The sequence below is a fragment of the Marmota marmota genome, unplaced genomic scaffold (assembly GCF_001458135.2).
Source record: "Marmota marmota marmota unplaced genomic scaffold, marMar, whole genome shotgun sequence".
Taxonomy (NCBI): domain Eukaryota; kingdom Metazoa; phylum Chordata; class Mammalia; order Rodentia; family Sciuridae; genus Marmota; species Marmota marmota.
Window position 1 is genome coordinate 47,115,121 of NW_026000005.1, and position 18,507 is coordinate 47,133,627.

An 18,507-nucleotide genomic window follows, 5' to 3' on the forward strand; every position below is an offset into this window, starting at 1 on the left:
TGAGTAGCTAGGGGATGTGGTGCCACCCGGGGAGGAAAGGCAGGCACCCTCTAACTTGAGGTGCACTGGGGCCATTCAGTTAAAGGCACCCAGAGGGTGCAGCCTGGGGGGCCGGCGCACATCCCTCCCCTGCCTCGAACATCTGCCTCAGTCCTGCTCACACCCCCGAGATACAGCTAGCAGGACTAGCAGGCAGCATCAGGTCTTGCTGGAGAGACCATGGTGAACCACGTGGGCACTTGGGAGCAGTGTGTGGCATGCCATGAAAGCCTCTGTTCCCCACCATGAGCCCTGACGCTCAGCATGGAACTGGGGTAAAGCAATCGTGTTCACCATGCCTGTGCCCCGCCTCCCCCCCACCTTCTGATTGCACTCTCTTCCTAACTGAGCCCTTCTCGCTTGATAAAAAAAAAAAAATGTGAATTCACTCCCAGTCCTTTTGAAACCCAACATGTCAGTGATCGATGAGGCCGTATTCTATAACTTCAAAGGAGAAAAACAGAGTGAGTGAACACTGACCAGGGGAGTTGAAAAGTCCAAGAGAACAGGAGACACATGGGTGACCCCGCCATCAGGAGAAGCGCCCCCAACCCACCCCTGCTGGTGCCATGCAGAGGCCCAGACAATAGCACTTTCAATAAATCATGAAGGATCCTGAATGCCTGGTTTTGTCCCATTTTCAATGGGCTGTAGGCATATTGCTTAAGATCTAGCCAGCCATTTGTGCTGGGTTCCCAGCTACTCAAAGGCTCAAAGTCGAGTGCTCTCTCAGCTATATAATGGAGTCTTTGCATATGTGATTTTTGGGGAGACTTTTTTCAGATTTCCATAGCTAGTCATAGTAGAGGTGACCTCGTGGGTAGTACAGGCCATTGTCCCCCTTCACACATACAGCCTTTGAGTGATGTGGAGCTTTGTGGGGTATCCATGCGGCACCTAATTCAATCACTCATCTGACCCCTACCCTACTTTGGCACTGGCCTCTTCTCTGAGCTCAGGAAGCTGCTAGGGGCCTCCCATCAGCCTGGCCACTCAGGAGACATTCTGTGCTGAGTGGAGAGCACTCGGCCAGTTTTCCCACCTTCAGAATTCTAGGCCCCCTGTGAACCTGGCACCTGGTGGCTGCTGTGGAGCTGGGCATAGAGATTTCTGTGGGAAGTACCCTTTAGAAGTCCCAGTTTGCTTCCACAATGGAGTCTGGAAAGAGAGAGGAAAAATAGCCTGGGTCATTTAAGTGCTGCTGAGCTCATGTCCTTTATCACCTGTGACCACCAGGAGCCTCATTTTCCATAAAGAAGCTCATAGGCCTCCTTGGCTTTTAAGTAATAACAACAAAGAACTAGGATTTATTACAAACCTTCTGTTTGCCAAGTGCTTTTCATAATTTACCTCTTTTAATCCTTAAGCCGCTTACCCATTTTTATAGATGGGGAAACTGAGGCGTGGGGTGACCGACTTCTCCAAGGGCACAAAGCCGTAAGTGGCAGTTTCTCCTGCCTCTTAGTTCTTTCTCTTGTTGGATGTGGATATTTTTTCATATTTTTCTACAAATCTAAAAACTGCATTTAAAATATCATATGATTACATTTATAGAAATTTCTTAAAATGACAAAAATTCAGAGAAGGAGCAGAGACCACACCAATGATTGCCAGGGATTAGGGAAGGTGGGACCAGGAGAGAGACCCTTATCCTGAAAGGGCAGGCTGTGTCTAGATGGCAGAGGCAGCTACACACATTATCAGCCATGTTTATAAAGAGGCTGTGTCGTTTCCTGGTTTTGGTGCTATACTGTAATTAGGTAAGATGTGACCTTACAGGTGAAAATGGGACAATGGGGATGTGGAAACTCAGTCCCATCTTTGCAATTTCTGTGGCTCTATAATTATAAAAAAGGATTTGTTTGTTGTTATTCCCCATGTGGGACACCAGCACTGCCCCGGGAAAGGGCTGGGGTTCCACTCAGGGGTGCCTGATGTTGGAAAGCAGTCCACATCTTTTGGCTCCAGGGGGCCTAGGAAGGGACCAGACACAGAAGAGGGCCCAGTTTTAGTTTTCATTGACATAAGCTGAGGCTCTGTTGTCTTATGGAAAGAGCCCCTGGACTCAAGTCCCAGAGCTGCAGATGCAGGACCCGGAGCACACCTCTCAACCACCATGAGCTCCAGGTTTCCAGCGCTTGGGAGGAATGGCGATTGTACCCACCCTCGAAGACCAGTGAGGGGAATTCAGCAAGAGCATGGGTGAATGTGCTCAGCACAAAAAGGTTCTTGAGTAAGCTCAGTAAATCTTGACAGTAGTGTTCCCATCATCAATATTATTTTGTCTATTGTCAAGTTGTACCTTACTTGTAGTCAGACCTATCTGTTACTTATTGTGGAACAGTAAGTAGTCATCCTTCCCTCTGGTTTTGGTCATTTGTTCCCTCATCTGTTGCTTATTGAGTACCAACTTTGCTGAGAACTCAGGTCGGTGCCAGGGATACATCGATGGGCATGACCTAGCTGGTCTCTGCCCTGGGCACACTAAAGGACCCATCACCTGGAGCCTCTCCTGTCTGCATTGTTCAGATCTTTGCTGTCTTGCCTCTTCTAATCCACGCAGGCTGCTCGACCAGATCCTCCTCTGCACTCCCATAGCATGAGAGTCCGTGATTTAGTTTGTCTGCCAGCCCTTCCCCTCCACTACACAGTGTGCTGGGTGCCACAGAGATGATACTTGCAGAACTGTGGCACAGAGAGAAGCCTCAGGGAATCACCTTTTTGATGTTTTCATTTTATGGATGAAGTCATAGAAGGGGCCCGTGATGTAAGTAGTAGAAACTGGCTATCTGAGTCCCTAGCCCATTTCTTCAATAGGATAATAATAGATCCTATACTAATTTTAGTTTTTGTTGTTGTATTTCTTTCTTTTTTCCTGCCACTCAGTATTTTGACTAGCTGAGTAACATTTCCTCTTTTAGGCTTTTGCAAACCCTGAGCATGAGAAGCCTTTGGCTGGAGTTCTGGTATCACTGCTAACCAGCTGTGTGACTGAGCCAACCAGAGGGCAGGGTCATTGCAGAGATGGGGCCAGCCCACCCTCTGTCTCCCTTGCTCTCACCCCAGAGGGTGTACCTAGCCCTCCGTTCCCCACCCTTGACACTGCCTCTGCAGGCCTGCCTCAGAGCCCCTTCCTTCTACCCAGACTCTCCTGAATCTGGGTAGACCAACGTTCTCCCTGAGGTTGCCTGTCCTAAATTCTGGTGGATGAAAGGAGGTCCCCAGTTTATTCTTCAGTGATGCCTTTGCCAGAAAGCCTCAGAAGGCTGGTGTCCTAGCACCATGTCTGCCTGTCTGTTGGGACCTAGAGGAAGGAGTGCTAAGTTGCTGGAGCTCCTACCTATGGGGAAAGAGAGAGCAAGGGTGCCCAGGAGGCAATGCAAAACTGTAGAGGCTTGGGTTCTGTTTCCAAATGGGCCAAGTACTGATTTATGTCTCGCTGACCTTGGGCAGTATTTCACTTCTCTTGAGCATCCACTTCCTTTCCTTTAAAGTAGGGGCAGTAGTCTGCGTGCCCCTGCAATTCATAGAACCTGCAATTCCCACTGTTTAGTGCAGGTCCCTGCAACACCTGTATTTAAAGCCTTGTGACCAATCACCAGAGTAGTCAACTGGGATTTCCCTATCGGAGCTTAGTCTGGTTGGGCTGGTATGACAGCTGAATAGAAACACAGCTGGAGGCCTGCCCTAATGATAAGCATCAGACCTTGATAGAAGCAGTTTTGTATCCAGACTGTGGTGGTGGCCTCAGCCATATGCTAACAGGTCGCAGTGACCTCTTCCTTCCCAAAGCAGAGATTAACACACAAGTTGTTGCTGGTGCCAAGGTATTGGGCAGCTCCATGCTAAGGCACAGCTGCCAGCCCAGCAGGACCTCTCGGAAGCTTTGCCCCAGTAGAGAGCCTCATCTGGAGGTGTACACTGCCAATCTGAAGCAGCCCTAGAGACCAGTCACTGGCAATAAAATCAGGGTTGGCTGCCCTGAAACAGAGGACCCTGTGTTGGTTGGCATGACCCGTGGTGCACAGTGTAAGTGCTGCGGGGCCACTGAGGCCAGCAAGTGGCCTTGTCTCCTCCTGCTGCTTCTTCGGGGAGGCTTTTAGATATGCAGCAGTTTTCTGAATACTGCTCAAGAAACTGATTTTCCTGATACTTGAAATTCCTCAGGTTTTAGAGATTGCTTCTGAAGTGATCAGTCAGATGAGCCCAGTAGCTTGTTCAGTGTATCAGGTTTTCCTTTGGAGCTCAGCCCATCAGGAGGACTGTCCCCAGGCCTTGCCACCTCATCATCATTGTGTTGCCTGTGCCAGGCCCTGCTCTGTGCTTTTTCTCATTTAATTTTCACAACAACCTGTGAAGTAGGTGCTGTCACTGTCTCCATTCTACAGAGGTGGGAAAGAAGGTACAAAGAGGTAGGTCATACCTTTTCCTTCTAGACTAGGTGCCTCCTTCTGTTGGGGTGTTTGTGGGTGGTGTTCACAAGCAGAGCAAGCTCCTTCCTCAAGGTAGTGAGGTCTAGGCCCATGGCAGGAAGGCAGAAGCAAAAGCGTAAACCCTTTGGCAAATGCTTCTTTCTTTTTTTTTTTTTTTTGGAGTACTGGGGTTTGAACCCAGAACCTTGTACATGCTATAGTGAACCCTTTGAGATACCAGAAAAAGAAACTTGTCTAGTCTTACAGCTAGAATGTTAGACTAGAGAAGGGATCTGACTTGTCTAGAAAGTTGGGCTTGGAAAGCCTCTGTCACCTGAGTTCTATCCCCAGAGCCAGAGACTATGTGGGGTTTGAGGGAAAACAAGAGTTTGTTTAATAGGATGTTTCCCTGAAATTATTTTGAAATTTCTTGTAACATTTAATATTATGCATAGTTTCTTAAAGGATTTTGAACTGTGAGATTACCCCAGAAGTGTCTGTACCAAAGCTGGTTTTTGAATTAGCAAGGCAGGTGGAAAGGATGTTCATGTCCCTCCTATTGGGTCCTGGCCCTTCCTATAGCCTACATTTTTTTAGCCTTTGCATTTCATCTTAGCTATAAACTTCTGTCTATACTGTCTTGTTTTGTTTGTTGCAGTACTAGAGATGGGGGGATAGAGCCCAGGACCTAATACATGCTAGGTAACAGCTCTACCACTGAGCTACATCCCAGTCCATTATTATTATTATTTTAATTTTATTTCGAGACAGGGTCTCATTAAATTGCCCAGGCTGGCCTCCACCTTGTGATCTTCCTTCTTCAGAGTAGCTGACATTACAAGCATGCACCACCACCACACCCAGCCTATACAGTCTAAATGTAGCACTCACTACCCGTGTGTTCCTTGGTTTTTACCGCAGGTAGAATAGTGTCTCTTAGATTGATATGATGTTTTGTAAAGAAACAAAGACACATGTAATTATCTTGGATGGGACTAGGAACCTCAAGTAATAGGAATATGAATAGGAAACTTCAGATATTACACGTACCCCAGTCTCCTAAGAGTCCCTTCTAGATTATTCTGAGCAGTCCATTAAGCAGTGTAAGATCTATGGGTATTTTGTGGCTGGCTGGTGGTAGAAAGTGATTCTCCTGCCAGGAGCAGCACTAAGGCCTCTGGTGCAGGTTGAAGCCAAGTTGTGGGAGCAGGCAGTTGGCGAGGGGCAGCTAATCTTTTCTGGTCCTTTCTCCAAGACCAGAAAGGACCTCAGATGGCAATGTTGTTTTGGAATATGTTGTTCAGGTACTTGGCCTTGACTGGAAGGAAGGAAGCAGAATTACCCTGGAATCTAGTCATAAACTTTGACAGCTGCTCTTCTCTGCGAAAGACAGCCTTATGCAGAAGAGCTTTCCACTGCCACTTGCTCTTGATTAAAAAAAAAAAATATCATACTTGATTAAAATATCACATGATGCACACACTGGTTCTTCTGGAACATCGGGGCTTGTCTTCCGAGAGATATGGCAGAAATGGTTATGGGTGCTTTACTCTAGGAAACCTAGAAAGAATTCCTCCTTCCTCCAGGAAGCAAACCACAGGGACAACCACAGAGGAACTCAGCTCCATCTTCCCGGTGGAGAGCCTCAGGCCTTGGAAGCCTACCTCTACACCAGCTCAGGGAGAGGGGAGGCAGGCAGAGCTGCTGGCTCCCAGCGGGGCTTACATAACTTCTGACTCCTCAAGGCACTGGAAACTGAGGCCAATTCCCTGGAAGATCATTCTGTTCTCTCCTGTTTTTTCAAGAAGAGAGCCAGCTTGATCACTGGCTGTGAGAATTGTATGGGAATGTCCCCTTTTCTTTCAACCGTGAACTGATTGCCTACCGTAGTGGCTATTGTTTAGTGGGGTATTCAAACATGCCTGCGTCTCACAGTTTCATATGTGTCTGGCTTATATTTTGAAGAATTTTGCTTTATTTATATATTTCTAAAGAGAATGTGAGAGGACCTACAACACAGGAAATGAAAGAGTGAAATGACTATAATAGAAAGAGGGAAAGTCAGAAGCAAGGGAAGGAGCACAAGTCACAGGATGTCCCTGATTTCAATATCAGCATGGCAGAAGTAGTCCAGCATGGGGTGGGGAATTTTATAAGTTTTTTTTTAAGGAATTTTGTTTTATTTTTATATTTGTAGTTGTTAATGAACCTTTTTTTGTTTTGTTTTGTTTTTTACTCATATGTGGTGCTGAGAATCAAACCCAGTGCCTCACACATGCTAGGCAAGCGATCTGCCACTGAGCCACAACCCCAGCCCTATACAAGGTCGTTTTTAATAACAAACTTCACTGAAAGTTGAAGAACATATCTCCTAGCACTAAAAGCATTCCTCACATGAGGCTTGATATTGGGGACCTTGAATGTCATAGTGGGCAGCTTTTACACCACAAGCCTGTGAAGAAATAGATTTTATAAGGCTGTTTCTTAGGATGAACTTTGGTGAGAATGGAGGAATATCATTAAAATGCCCTTGAGGAAAGGAAAATCACCAGCTCATCTGGTTGACATGTGTCACTTTCCTGTGGCCTCATTGGATTCCAGGATGAGGTTAGAGCATGGCCCGGGGGTGGGGGGATGTGGGGAGTGGACACAGACTGCTGCTACCTGACTTCTTCCTCTCCTCTTCACTGAGCATGTGATGCAAGTCTCGTGGCAGCTTCTTTGACATGAGGAGGGAAAGTCTCTGACAGAGTCTAGGGCATGGGATTCTCCACTGCCTAGGGTAGGACCATTAGCTCTAGAAAGGTGATAAGTAGATGGCAAAATGGAAGCATTCTTTGCCCCAGAAAATCAGTGGTTTTCCCAGATGCATCTCCACCTCCATGCATTTGGAGAGATGTGCAGTCCCTGCAGTCAATTCTTGATGCTTTCCTGTCTTGGGCAGCAGCCAGCCTCTGAACAGTGGGTGGCCTGAGGCCCCAGAGCTCCAGCAGAAATGGTTCTGTATGGTAATTTTCCAACACCCTGGCCAGCTTTGAGTAGGATGAGTAGATTATATCCTTTCTTCATCTGGCTGCAGATGGCATAGGCAAACTTGCTCGTCATGCCTGTATTCACTGTTGTTGCATTGCTCAGGAATTTCAAGGGCCAAAAAAACAGGGCCTGGGTGGGGCCTGATCAGGAGGCTGCTGATCTGCTAAAAGAGACTCAGGCTAGCCCTTCTGTGCTGGTCTCACCAGTAATAAAGGCCTGATGTCACCTGGGATGGTGGCAAGCAGAGCTCTGCTGCCTGGGTCTTGCTAGTGAGCAGTGAAACAACACTTGGCAGAGGAGGCAGCTTGACAGGTGGGCAGGAGAGCTGCTGCCAGCTCTGCTCCATGGGACAGGCTCTTTGGGTCCGGGTTCCTAACTAAAGAGCAGATTCCCTGTGGACTGACGGGAGCTCTAGGATAGACATTTTTTTCTTCTGAGCAAGTAAAGCCTTAGGATTGAAGAATCCTTGTCATTTTTAGTCTTAATGAGAATAGAACAAGCCCCTGGAACAAGGTACAGTGGAGTCAGGAGAAGTGGCCTTAAGTGAAAATGCAGCTGTGGGGTTTGCAGACAGCGCTGCAGGGAGGCGTCGTCCAGTGGGAGTGGTGGCCTTGCGGTAGACTTTCCAACACTAATGAATTGGGAACTCCATGCTGAACAGGATCGAGTTTGATGGGTCCCTGTGCCAGCAGATGGATGTATTTTTCTTGAAAGACCAAAGTGCCAGAAATCTCCATGATTACGTTACTGGAGCAAGGTCCTTTTTTGTGGTTTGTAAAGTCGAGCGTCAGGACTGCAGGATTCTCTTGCTCTTTCTCGCTCTTATTTTTTCCAGGTCAGAACCAGAGCTTGGGGTGGGAGGAGAATCCTGCTGAGTGAGCAAGTTCTTTCTTAAAAAGCTCCCTCTAGGTCCAAAAAGACTTCAGTGGACTTAGGAGAAAGAAATTTAATACATTGCCGTAGAATCACTGTTAACCAAGTTAAGGCAAAGCCCACAGCATCTTTGTCTTATAAAAGAAAGCAAAGAGGAGATGGAAAAAAGAAATAATGCTTAGGAAATCCAAACCAAATAATGAAGACTAAGGAAGGAAAACTAGAGATCATTTCGAGAATATGAAGATTTCCTCCAAATAAGATTTTTCAATTATAAAACCAAGGCTTCAGGTAGAGGTAACTTTCCTATTCCTTCGGAGTATGTCATAAATGGTGTTCTGAAATCTTGGCTCTATGTTAGGATTGGCCACTTTCAGCTAAGGAAGAATTGGACACCCTGCAAGATCCAGTGGGCTGCACAGGGAAGTGTCAGCCATGGGGAGGCTGGAGGCTTCCAGGATGGTCCTTGACCCGCGCTTGAACCTGAGTCCTAATAGCTAGCAGATTGAAGCATTGAAGCAAGCTCACAGGCCTCCTGGAGAACCCACGGTGGGTTGAACTGGAAAATTCTGGCCAAAGAAAGAATACTGAAGTTTCACGGATGACCTCTCTCATTACAACCCTGTCAGGGACTCGCTGAGCTGGGCTGCCAGGTGCCCTGTTCCATCACAGAGCAGCCTGCAGAGAAAGCCCTACCATGCTGTCCGGCTGGGACTGCAGGTACCTCTGAGAGGGCATCTTAGAGCTGTTGGGGACAAAGCAGGAAGTCCCTCAATTCATTAACTCCGTCTTTGCCCTTCCAGGAATTTTCTTTCTTCTTTTTCTTTGGTACTGAGGATTTAACCCACGAGCACTTTACCATGGAGTCACATCCCCAGCCCTCTTTTTTTTTTTTTTTTTTTTAATACCTTTATTTATTTATTTTCATGTGGTGTTGAGAATCAAACCCAGGCCTCACACGTGCTAGGCAAGTGCTCTACCACTAAGCTACAACTCCAGCCCCACCTCTTTTATTTTTTGTGTTGAGATGGGATATCACTGAGTTGCTGAGGGCCTTGCTAAGTTGCTGAGACTAGCTTCAAACTTTGGTCCTCCCGCCTCAGTGTTTGGAGTAGCTGGGATTATAGGTGGGCACCACTGTGCCTGGCAGGCCAGAATGTTCAAAAGCACCTAAGGTTCTGTGCTGGTGTCTTCCTTAACTGGTGGGGCTTAGGGCCCGCAGCCTGTGCAGAACATTCTCCAGGTATGTGGCTGTTTGGGCAAGCCAACTAGGCACCTAAGCAATTAAAGATTGGCTTGCTCACTGGTCCAGGGGACATCCAGTGTGCCCACTTGACCACTCCTTCCTGTCCCATTCCATATCCTTTATGGCCTTGGATAGGGCCACTAGGCTGGCCCCCAGGTGGCAGCATACAGGTGTGCCTCTGTCCTGGCTGGTCCAGCTTTGTAGGACGTGTCCAGGAACCACTGTAGAGGGAAGGACCATGTGCCCTCTTAAGGGAGAGAGAGTACCTGTCCATGGAGTATGTGAGCTACTATTTGTCAGCCAGTGACAGTTACTGAAAAGGGGAAGATATGAGGCAGTGTTTGTCTACCCAAAGGAAAGGAGGAATTTTTTTTTAAAAGCAAGGGATGAAATTGGACCCTCACTGTGGACAGCAATAAGGGCACTAGGCACCCAAGGTCCCTGATAAAGCTACCTATCAGGATCCCTAGGGAGAGGCCCAGACTCTAGCATACCAGAAGAGGGATGAATAGAAAATTAGAGTCATTTTACAGAGGGTGGACAGAAAGGCAGGTGGCAAGAGCTTCTCCAGGAGCAGGTACAGCATGAGAAAGGGCACTGGGGTAGGAGCAAGTGCCCCCACACACACTCTTGGACAGTGAGCTATCTAGGGCAGAGGAGAGTGGGACCCACTCCTTGGCCTTTAGGATTTCTGTGGTCCACTCTGAGGCCAGCCTGATTGTCACACATCCACCTCATCACCCTCTGTTAGTCTGTGTTCGTGCATGTAAGCAGCTAATCTCTAGAGAGTCTGGGCTTCCGTTAACTCATTTCCATACCTTCAACAGCCTGAAGCCAGCCAAGGCATGGACAGAAGCATCTTAGGATTCATGTTCTAGAGAAATAACTCAGCCAAGCTGTGAAAATGGGTCAGGAAAGGAGAGCTAATGGCATGGGTTGACAGATTAGGTGTCAGTATCCTCAAAAGGAATGATGAGCAGTTGATGTCCAGAAGGTGACAGGCTGGCTCTCCTCTTCTGCAGTTCTTTTGCGCCTGCTTCTTCTGGGAGTTCTCTTTGTTCTCAGACTGGTAGCAAGTTGGTTGCTGGTCCTTAAGGCCAGAGGCACATGGCACACATCTGCCCCTAGCTAGCTGGCCTCAGCTGGGTCGTGCTGCCATTCCTGAACCCATTCTTAGGGCCAGGATGGGCCGTGCACTGATTGGCTTGGGTTTCTAATCAGTGACTGAAAGGCACATGGACTTCCCTTAGAAGTGTCAGATCCAGGCCAAGAGCTGGCAGTTGGAACTGGGGAGGAGATAGATGTGACCAGCTGAATGAACCTAGGATATCATCAGCAAGGAGGAAGTGCCTGCTCTCTCTGCATCCATGTCTGCTGCAGAGACCAGCAGATTCACTAATTAATGTTTTGAACCTTGCACATAGTAGACATCTACACACATACCTGTAGGACATGTTTTGTGGCGTGGTTTATCTGAGAAACAGCATGTCATGTCATCATCCCGGGTGAATGTCAGAGCTCTCAGGAGGTCCCCACCCCAGCTCACCATTCCTTGACTTCTTCTTGGATCTTGTGATTGACCATCCATCTCTGAGGTCAGGCACAGCCTGCTCCCTGACCTCCACTCCCCCACCTCCCCACCTTGAACTCACCTAACCCTAGGCTGGTACAACCCAGTGGTTCACAGTGTTACAAGGCAGAGGTCTGCTGTAAGTCTGTAGCCAGCCAGGGTCACAGAGACACCCCTCCAACCCCGCTTCAAACCCCAACTCTTATGATCAGGCCAGAAAAATTTTATATGTGTCGCCCAGAGTAACGAGTATGAGTTTATCAGAAGGGATAAGAAAAGGGAAAAGGGGACACTCTCAAAGGAGAGAGGGCTTTTTTTCGAAGAGAAGGACAGCCCACCTCTCTGCTGGCCCCAGGGAAGTTTCCAGAGAAATTCCTTGACTTTTGACTGACAGGATGATGTCATAATTTCAAGTGCCACTGCTCTTGACAACTCTAGGTTCTTTTGGCTCATGCTGACCGATTCTAGTTGGAACCTGTTCTTACATATTTTATGTAAGAAAAAAATATATTCTTATAAAAAATATTCTTATCTTCCTGAGTTCTGGGATCTGATCTATGTAAGTGTCGCAAATCCCGCCCCCACCCCCACCTTCTTCAGAGTAACTTGTGTTCTTTTTGTTGATGCTTGGGGCCTGTACTTCTGCAGATAGCAGGTAGTTTGCTGACGAATGTAACATCTCCTTTCAACTTGAGCCAGCCAGGGCTGCAGATTAATTACTTTTTGAAAGAGAGCACATGGGGGTCACCACAGTGGGCCCAGTTTGTAGAATTATTCCCTAATCTCATGTTCCTTCCCTTCCTCCCTCCTTTCTTTCTTTTTCTTTTAGGCTGCCAGGGATCAAAGCCAGGGCCACACCTGCTAGATAGGCATAGTCCTCCACACTGAGCTGCACCCCAGCCCTAGCCCTCTGTTGTTAACTTCCTTCCTGTTTCCCCTTAGATTCCCTGGTCCATTCGGGTCCCTCTGTCGCCATATCATGACACTATTCCCTTGCCTTATTATTTTTTTCCTCAAACCTTCCTGGCAAATATCAGCTTTGGACCAACCTGACTTTCTTCATGCCAAAGTCTAGAAAGTCAGCAAGCAGGCCAAGGGTTGCTACAGTAGCCTCATATCTGAGTGCCCAGGTAGACCCTCCGTGCTCCCTTGCAATCTGTGTGTTCTTCCCTGGTCATTGCCAAGCAAGCAATTTGAAACCTTTATTGCTTTCCTCAAATTTCCACTTCTTCCCCCACCAAACTCCTATGCCTTTGCAGACCATTGGCCCTCTATTTCTCAGGAGAGAACAAAAATCATACTAGAACATTTCGAATCTCCGTGCCCAATCTGCAGCTTTGTCTGCATCTCTTCCCACCTGCCTGCTCCTGCAGAGGAGAAGAGGTCCTCAGCTCTATGCCAGACTCCAGTCCCTCTTCATCTCAGAGCCTGACTCTCTGGTTACCACTGTTCTATATCTCTCACCCCTCTCCTCAGGGTGCTTCTCTCTATTTAAACAAGGTATGCTCTTCTTCAGCCCCACATCCTATCAAATTTGCCAAAAGAATTGTGTACGCTTGCAGTTCCTATTTCCTCACCCACTCATTATTCAGCCTGTCACTTCTTGATCTCTGCTCCCACTACTGCCTTGAGAGTCCTCGTTTGGGTGCTCATTCCTGCTTTACCTGACCTCTTAGAAGGGCGTGACCTCTGATGACTGCCTCCTGCAGATGACGTCTTCTCCTGGTTCCTGTAGCATCATCACTCAAAACTCCTTGGCCGCTCCTCAGTCTCTGCTCCCCACCTCTTACATACAGATGATTCTCCGGACTCTACCTACAGTGCTCTCTCTACTCCACACACTGTCTTGGAACAATTTCATCCTGCAAATAAGTTGCCATCTTACTACCAACTGAGGACTCTCATATTTTTACCTCCAGATTACAGTCTTGCTTCTGAACCTCAGGACTATCTTTCCAGCACCCGTCATTGCCACTAGCTTCCTCACAGACACCTTAAAATCAACAATCCCAAATGAACCCAGACTCTCCTCCCAAGCCTGCCATTCTTCCTCATTAGGGCGAGAAGCAGGGCCATCTACTCTGCTGCTCAGGCCAGAGCATCTTAAACGTTATCTGTGACTCTCTCTCCCTGTCTTCCTATCAAGACCATCACCACATCCTGTAATTCTGGTAGTGGTCAGAGAGCGTGGGTGGGTTGAATTCTAAGTCCAGTTGTGGTGTGGACAGATTAACTAGTCTTTCTCAGCCCCAAGTTGTTCTTCTGTATGAACAGCAGGCATACCTAGTGCAGACTCTCATCAGGATGAAGGAGAGCCTCCCCTGGGCAGGCAGGCAGCAAAGCTAAACTCTCCAATCAGCACCTGGCCTGCCCTTCTGCTGTTGTGTATGCAGCTTCCTGACCTTGAGACTTTCCCTGAAATTACCTCCCTCCGCTTCGGGACCAAGGACCAGAGCTTCTATCTCATCCCTCCTTTTTCACCTGGTCATAGGAGCTGGGGGTGCAGTGGGGCTGGATGGCAGATCCTGGCTCTCGGTGTCACATGGTTCAGTGTGTGTGTGTCCTGTCAGGCTTCTATCTTACCTGTCTCCCAGAACCTCCGTCCCCTAGCCCTGCCTGAGATGGAGCCTCTTATCAGCCAGCCTTGCCAGCTCATCCAGATCCCCGTGTCTCTGAACTAACTCTGTGGCTCAGCCCTCTCCAACCAGTGCCCTCATTCATGATAAGGGAGCAGGAAGTAGGGGCTGGTTGAGGACCTGAAGGCAACATTTCTTGGTGTTAAAAAGACAGACAGAGACCCTCAACAATGATAGCTGAAGCACAGCCAGGAAGCAGAAGACCCAGGAAAGCCACAACAACTTAGAATTCCTTAAGAGAATTAAGAGTCACCATGGGCTAGGGTTGTTGCTCAGTGATAGCATGCTTGCCCACCACATGGGAGGCACTGTGTTTAATTCCCAGCACCATAAATGAATGAATGAATGAATGAATGAATGTATTGTGTCCATCTACAACTTAAAAAAATAACGAATAAAAGAGTTACCAGTCATAAAATAAGGGGGAAATGTATTAGTCACTACTCAGAATCTTAGTAACGTGCTTATCCTGAAGAATCTAGAAAATGCCAAGAAATTAAAGCAGTCACCTAGAACCTCCCATCCAGGGACCACTGCTGGGCCATTATGATCTCTCGCCTCCCAGCCTTCCTTCTATGCAGTCTTTATTCTTTTCACACAGTTTTAACCGTATATAGTCAAATATGCATTCTGCTTTATCCAAATATTCCAAATATTTTCCCATGTTAATAAGAAGTTCTGCATAAGCAGGTTATTAGCTGTACGCTATTCCACGTGTGACTGTCTGTAGTGTGGGTTTTTAACCTTCTGCCATTTCAGAGCCTTTCCAGCAAGTAACATGGAGGCAGTTTTGCGGTTAAAACTTTTCTTTCTGCATTTTTTTTTTCTGCAGTCATGGGGATTAAACCCAAGGCCTCATATATGCTAGGCAGGTGCTCAAACATTGAGCTACATCCCAGTCCTTTATTCTTTATTTTGAGACAGAGTCTTGCTGAGTTACCCAGACTGACCTCAAACTTGCCATCCTCCTGCCTCAGCCTCCTAAGTAGCTGGGATTACAGGCAAGCACCACCATACATGGCCTCTTCTTACATTTCTGATCATTTTTCTGAGCCAAAAATCCATTACTTAAACATTGAGCCAAAGGATGTCAGAATTTCTAAGCAATGTAGACTTTTGAAATGGACAAAACTAATATGGGCCTGAGCTCAGCTGCAAAGAGAGAAATGAGGAGAAAAGGGTTATAATTGTTAATTAATAAATTTTTTAAAATAGCTATGCTAGAGAGAACCAAGCAGGGCTCTAGAGAAAGCACGCCATTGACTCCAAGTTCCAGTTTTATGATGGTAAAAAAGGGCTTATTTCTGTTTTTTTAATTTTCATCTGGGTCAATAATAGGATAAACTATTCCTGAGAGCTTGTTTCCCTCTGAGGAAGAGAGAATTTGTCCAGCATCTAATGATGCAGATCATTAGCTGTGTTAACAGCCCTACAGTTAAAAAAGATCATAATAATGTGTCCTCCTAATGTGCAGTTAATTTTAGTTAAAATTTCCCTAGTGATTTAAAAGCCCAGTAAATTGTAAGTATGATAATTGGCTTTGCATTTGGAAATGTTAGGCTGCGGTGACCCCTTGGCTCTAATAGGACCCTGAGCCTTCCCCACCAGAGTCAAGAAAGAAACCAAAACTTTGCCAGCATTCCTACTCCTGATCTTCCCTAACAAAAGGAAGCTAATGGGTGTCTCCAAGATAGCATGTCAAAAATCAAACTTTTGACTCCCCATCCATCCCCAAAGTTAACAATGGAACAACCATCTGTCTGCTAGTTCAGATCAAAAACATAAACTATCCCTAACCACACTCAGTGGCATATGCTAGTAATCCTAGCTACATGGGAGGCTGAGGGAGGAGGATCGCAAGTTCAGGGCCAGCCTGGGCAACTGAGTGAGACCCTGTCTCAAAATAAACAGAGCTGGGGGTGTAGCTCAGGAGCAGAGTGGTTGCCTAGGATGTGTGAAGCCCTGGATTCAGTTCCCAGTACCACGTATACGTACGCACACACAGGTGTGCACACACATGCTTTGAACCATTCTTAACTTGGTTCTTTCTGTCTTCACCACTTTCAACATCAAATCCGTCAGCATATCCTGCTGATTCTACTTCTAAAAATGCACTTCTACTATGAATCTCCAATTGTCCCCTTCTCTCCATCTCCTCGAGCCCCGCCCCTCGCCACTCTCTGCCTCTGCTTCCCGCAGGCTCTTGCTGCTCCCGCTCTTTCACCGCAAGTTGCTATGTCTACACAGCTGCCAGGCCAGCCTTCCCAAACAGCTCTGATCACACTATCCAGCTCTTCCCTAAACCAGAAGCTTCCCTTTGCTATTAAGATAAAGGCCCAAAATTCCAGTGTGGCCGAGAAAATCCATCTTCTTCCTGGCCTTCCTCCCCATTGTCACCAGCCACTGTGTCCCTCTATCTGTCAGGATTCAGCTTCACCAGCCATGCTTCAGGTGATCCCCAGGACCTATGCACATGCCACGCTCTCTGCTAGGCCCCCCCCCCCCAAGGTTCCAGGTGACTCCCTCCTTTCCGCATCCCATTCTGTCTGCTTCCACAGAAACGTGGGGTGGTTTTCTTGCTTCAGAAAAGACTCTTTAATTCCAAGTTCTGCATAGATGTGCCTGGTCCTCAGTTTGGTGGTTTGGTTGCTGCCAGGCTCCTCTGTTAGACCCAGACTCTATGAAGGTGGCCCCAGCAGTGTACTGTTACTTCTTCTCAGCCAGCTCAGTGTCTGGCATGAAGGGGACACTTCCCAAATACTGGCTGTGTGCTGAATGAAAAAGCACGGACGTGGACAACAGGGTTCCTGTGAGGTGTGGGTTCTTCCCAGAGCGGGAGGGCCAGGTTCTCCATAGCCATGGGAGCCAATGTTGCTTGATCATTTTTACCCCTCCTGCTGCTGGAGCACTGCCTGAAGCTCACCTGCTTTCTCCTTTCTCTTTGTGCAGCTCAAGCTTGCTTTTACCCTGGACTCTGAGACTGGATTGCCTCAAGGATGTCACATCTATGAGTACCGGGACAGCAACAAGTAAGCCACCCACTCAGAAGCACCACCTGGCCCTGCCACGTACACAGGCTTTCTGGCCATGGCTTCCCTTATGGGTGTGCTTGGGAAGGGACTCTCACTTTTCACTTCCGGAAAATGACTGGGACAAAAATATTTCTCCCGTAAAATCTCTTTTGCTCCTAAACACAGGATTTGAATGCACATAGAAGTTGTGCTGTGTTAGAAGCACATTTGACAACAAACCTTGCCCTCCAGGCTCAGCTGTCCTCCAGAGCCTGCCTCCTGCCGGGTCCCTGATCATGTGCTTGCTCATCCACTGTGATTCTGACCTTGGCTGTGGTTCTGGGCCCCTGTGAATGTACCTAATGGGTTCTGTTGTGGTTGTCTCTGTTGTGGGTTTTGTAGTGTGGAGATTGATTTCTGGGTGCTTACAGAGATTGGAAGTTAGAATAGTGGCACTGGCATGATTTTAGAGCGTCTTCTCTCTTTGTCACGGACTATCTGCCTCCCTGTGTGTTGTTTATGACACAGTGACATTGATGGTGAGTGAAGCACGAGGAATGTGCCCTGGTGGTGAGGTGGCAGGTACTGCTCAGCACCTACTGTGTTGGGTACAGTCCTGGGGAGTCTACATCTATAATCCCATTTAATCCCTGTGACACCCTGTGGAGCATTCTTGATTTACTGTTGTATCCTCAGAAGCTGAGGCCTAGGGGCCCCAAGTTACCTGCTGCAGGCAACTGGAACAGCTCTGAGAGGCAAAGTCAACATTAGCGCATTCACACGGGGAAGAGAACAGAAGGAAGATCATTGTCCCAAGTTACCACTCTCAGAAATCCCAGGTCAGGAACAAGAGCAGTCCCAGCCTGGACCTGAGGACAGTATGTTCCAGTCTCATTATTTAAAAATCCAAACTGTTTAATTTTCCCAGTGGAAGGAAGCAGGGGGCACCTGCCAGCAGAGCTGTACAGTACTTCCCGGAAGAGAAGTCCAGTCTTCCTCAAGAACTCTCATTCTGTTATGGCTATAAGATAGCTTACTGGCTATCCTCATGGGCATATCTCCATTCACATTTCCTTCGAGGCATTATGACGCTTTGCAGTTTATTTTTGGGTAGATGCTGTGGTCAGCTGTTCCCACCACATGAGTCATAGGAAAGGCTGATTGGGCATCCTTTAACACCACACTCCTCCTCTGGGGTGGCACAGCTTTTGGAAGAAAGTTTTTAGACCTGTGTTAGAGCCTCCATCACAACTTCTCATAAAGCTTAATGCAGCAGAGAAGCGGGGCAGGATTTCTCTGCGGTCCAGAGGCTGAATGGGACAATTGGGTGAGACCCCAGGTAGCCAGGCAAACTCACTGGGTAGCAAGAGACACATGCCACTCTGCCACCCTCCTGTCCCCCACCATGCTGTTCTCCCTGCATAGCTGCTTGCTGGTTGTCAGTGAGTGGCAGCCTCAGGCATGCAGATTGTGGTGGCAGATAGAGTTTTTGATACATGGGTGTTATGGACCCTGATTCTGGCCTGACTCTGCTCTTTGGAGAAAGATTGCAGAATTTTTGTCCAGAGAGAGAAGGGTGCTGGCCCTCCTTACCTTCAGGGTCATGTCTTAGCAGAAGTCCGGTGTCGGCAGTTTAGATCATCTTTGAATATGAGAGAAGATAATCTAGCTCTTTTGAACTATCCTA

The 18,507-nt window shown here is 47.6% G+C and overlaps 1 protein-coding gene across 9 annotated transcripts in view; it reads left to right on the forward strand.

The window, feature by feature from the left end:
* Dis3l2 (DIS3 like 3'-5' exoribonuclease 2) overlaps positions 1–18,507 on the forward strand; it is a 336,218-nt gene that overhangs the window by 286,874 nt on the left and 30,837 nt on the right. For all 9 annotated transcript variants that reach the window (XM_015481549.2, XM_048808736.1, XM_015481548.2 and 6 more), the window contains one exon: positions 16,759–16,838. In XM_015481549.2, the coding sequence (XP_015337035.1) occupies positions 16,759–16,838 (80 nt within the window). The remainder of the gene's footprint in view (positions 1–16,758; positions 16,839–18,507) is intronic.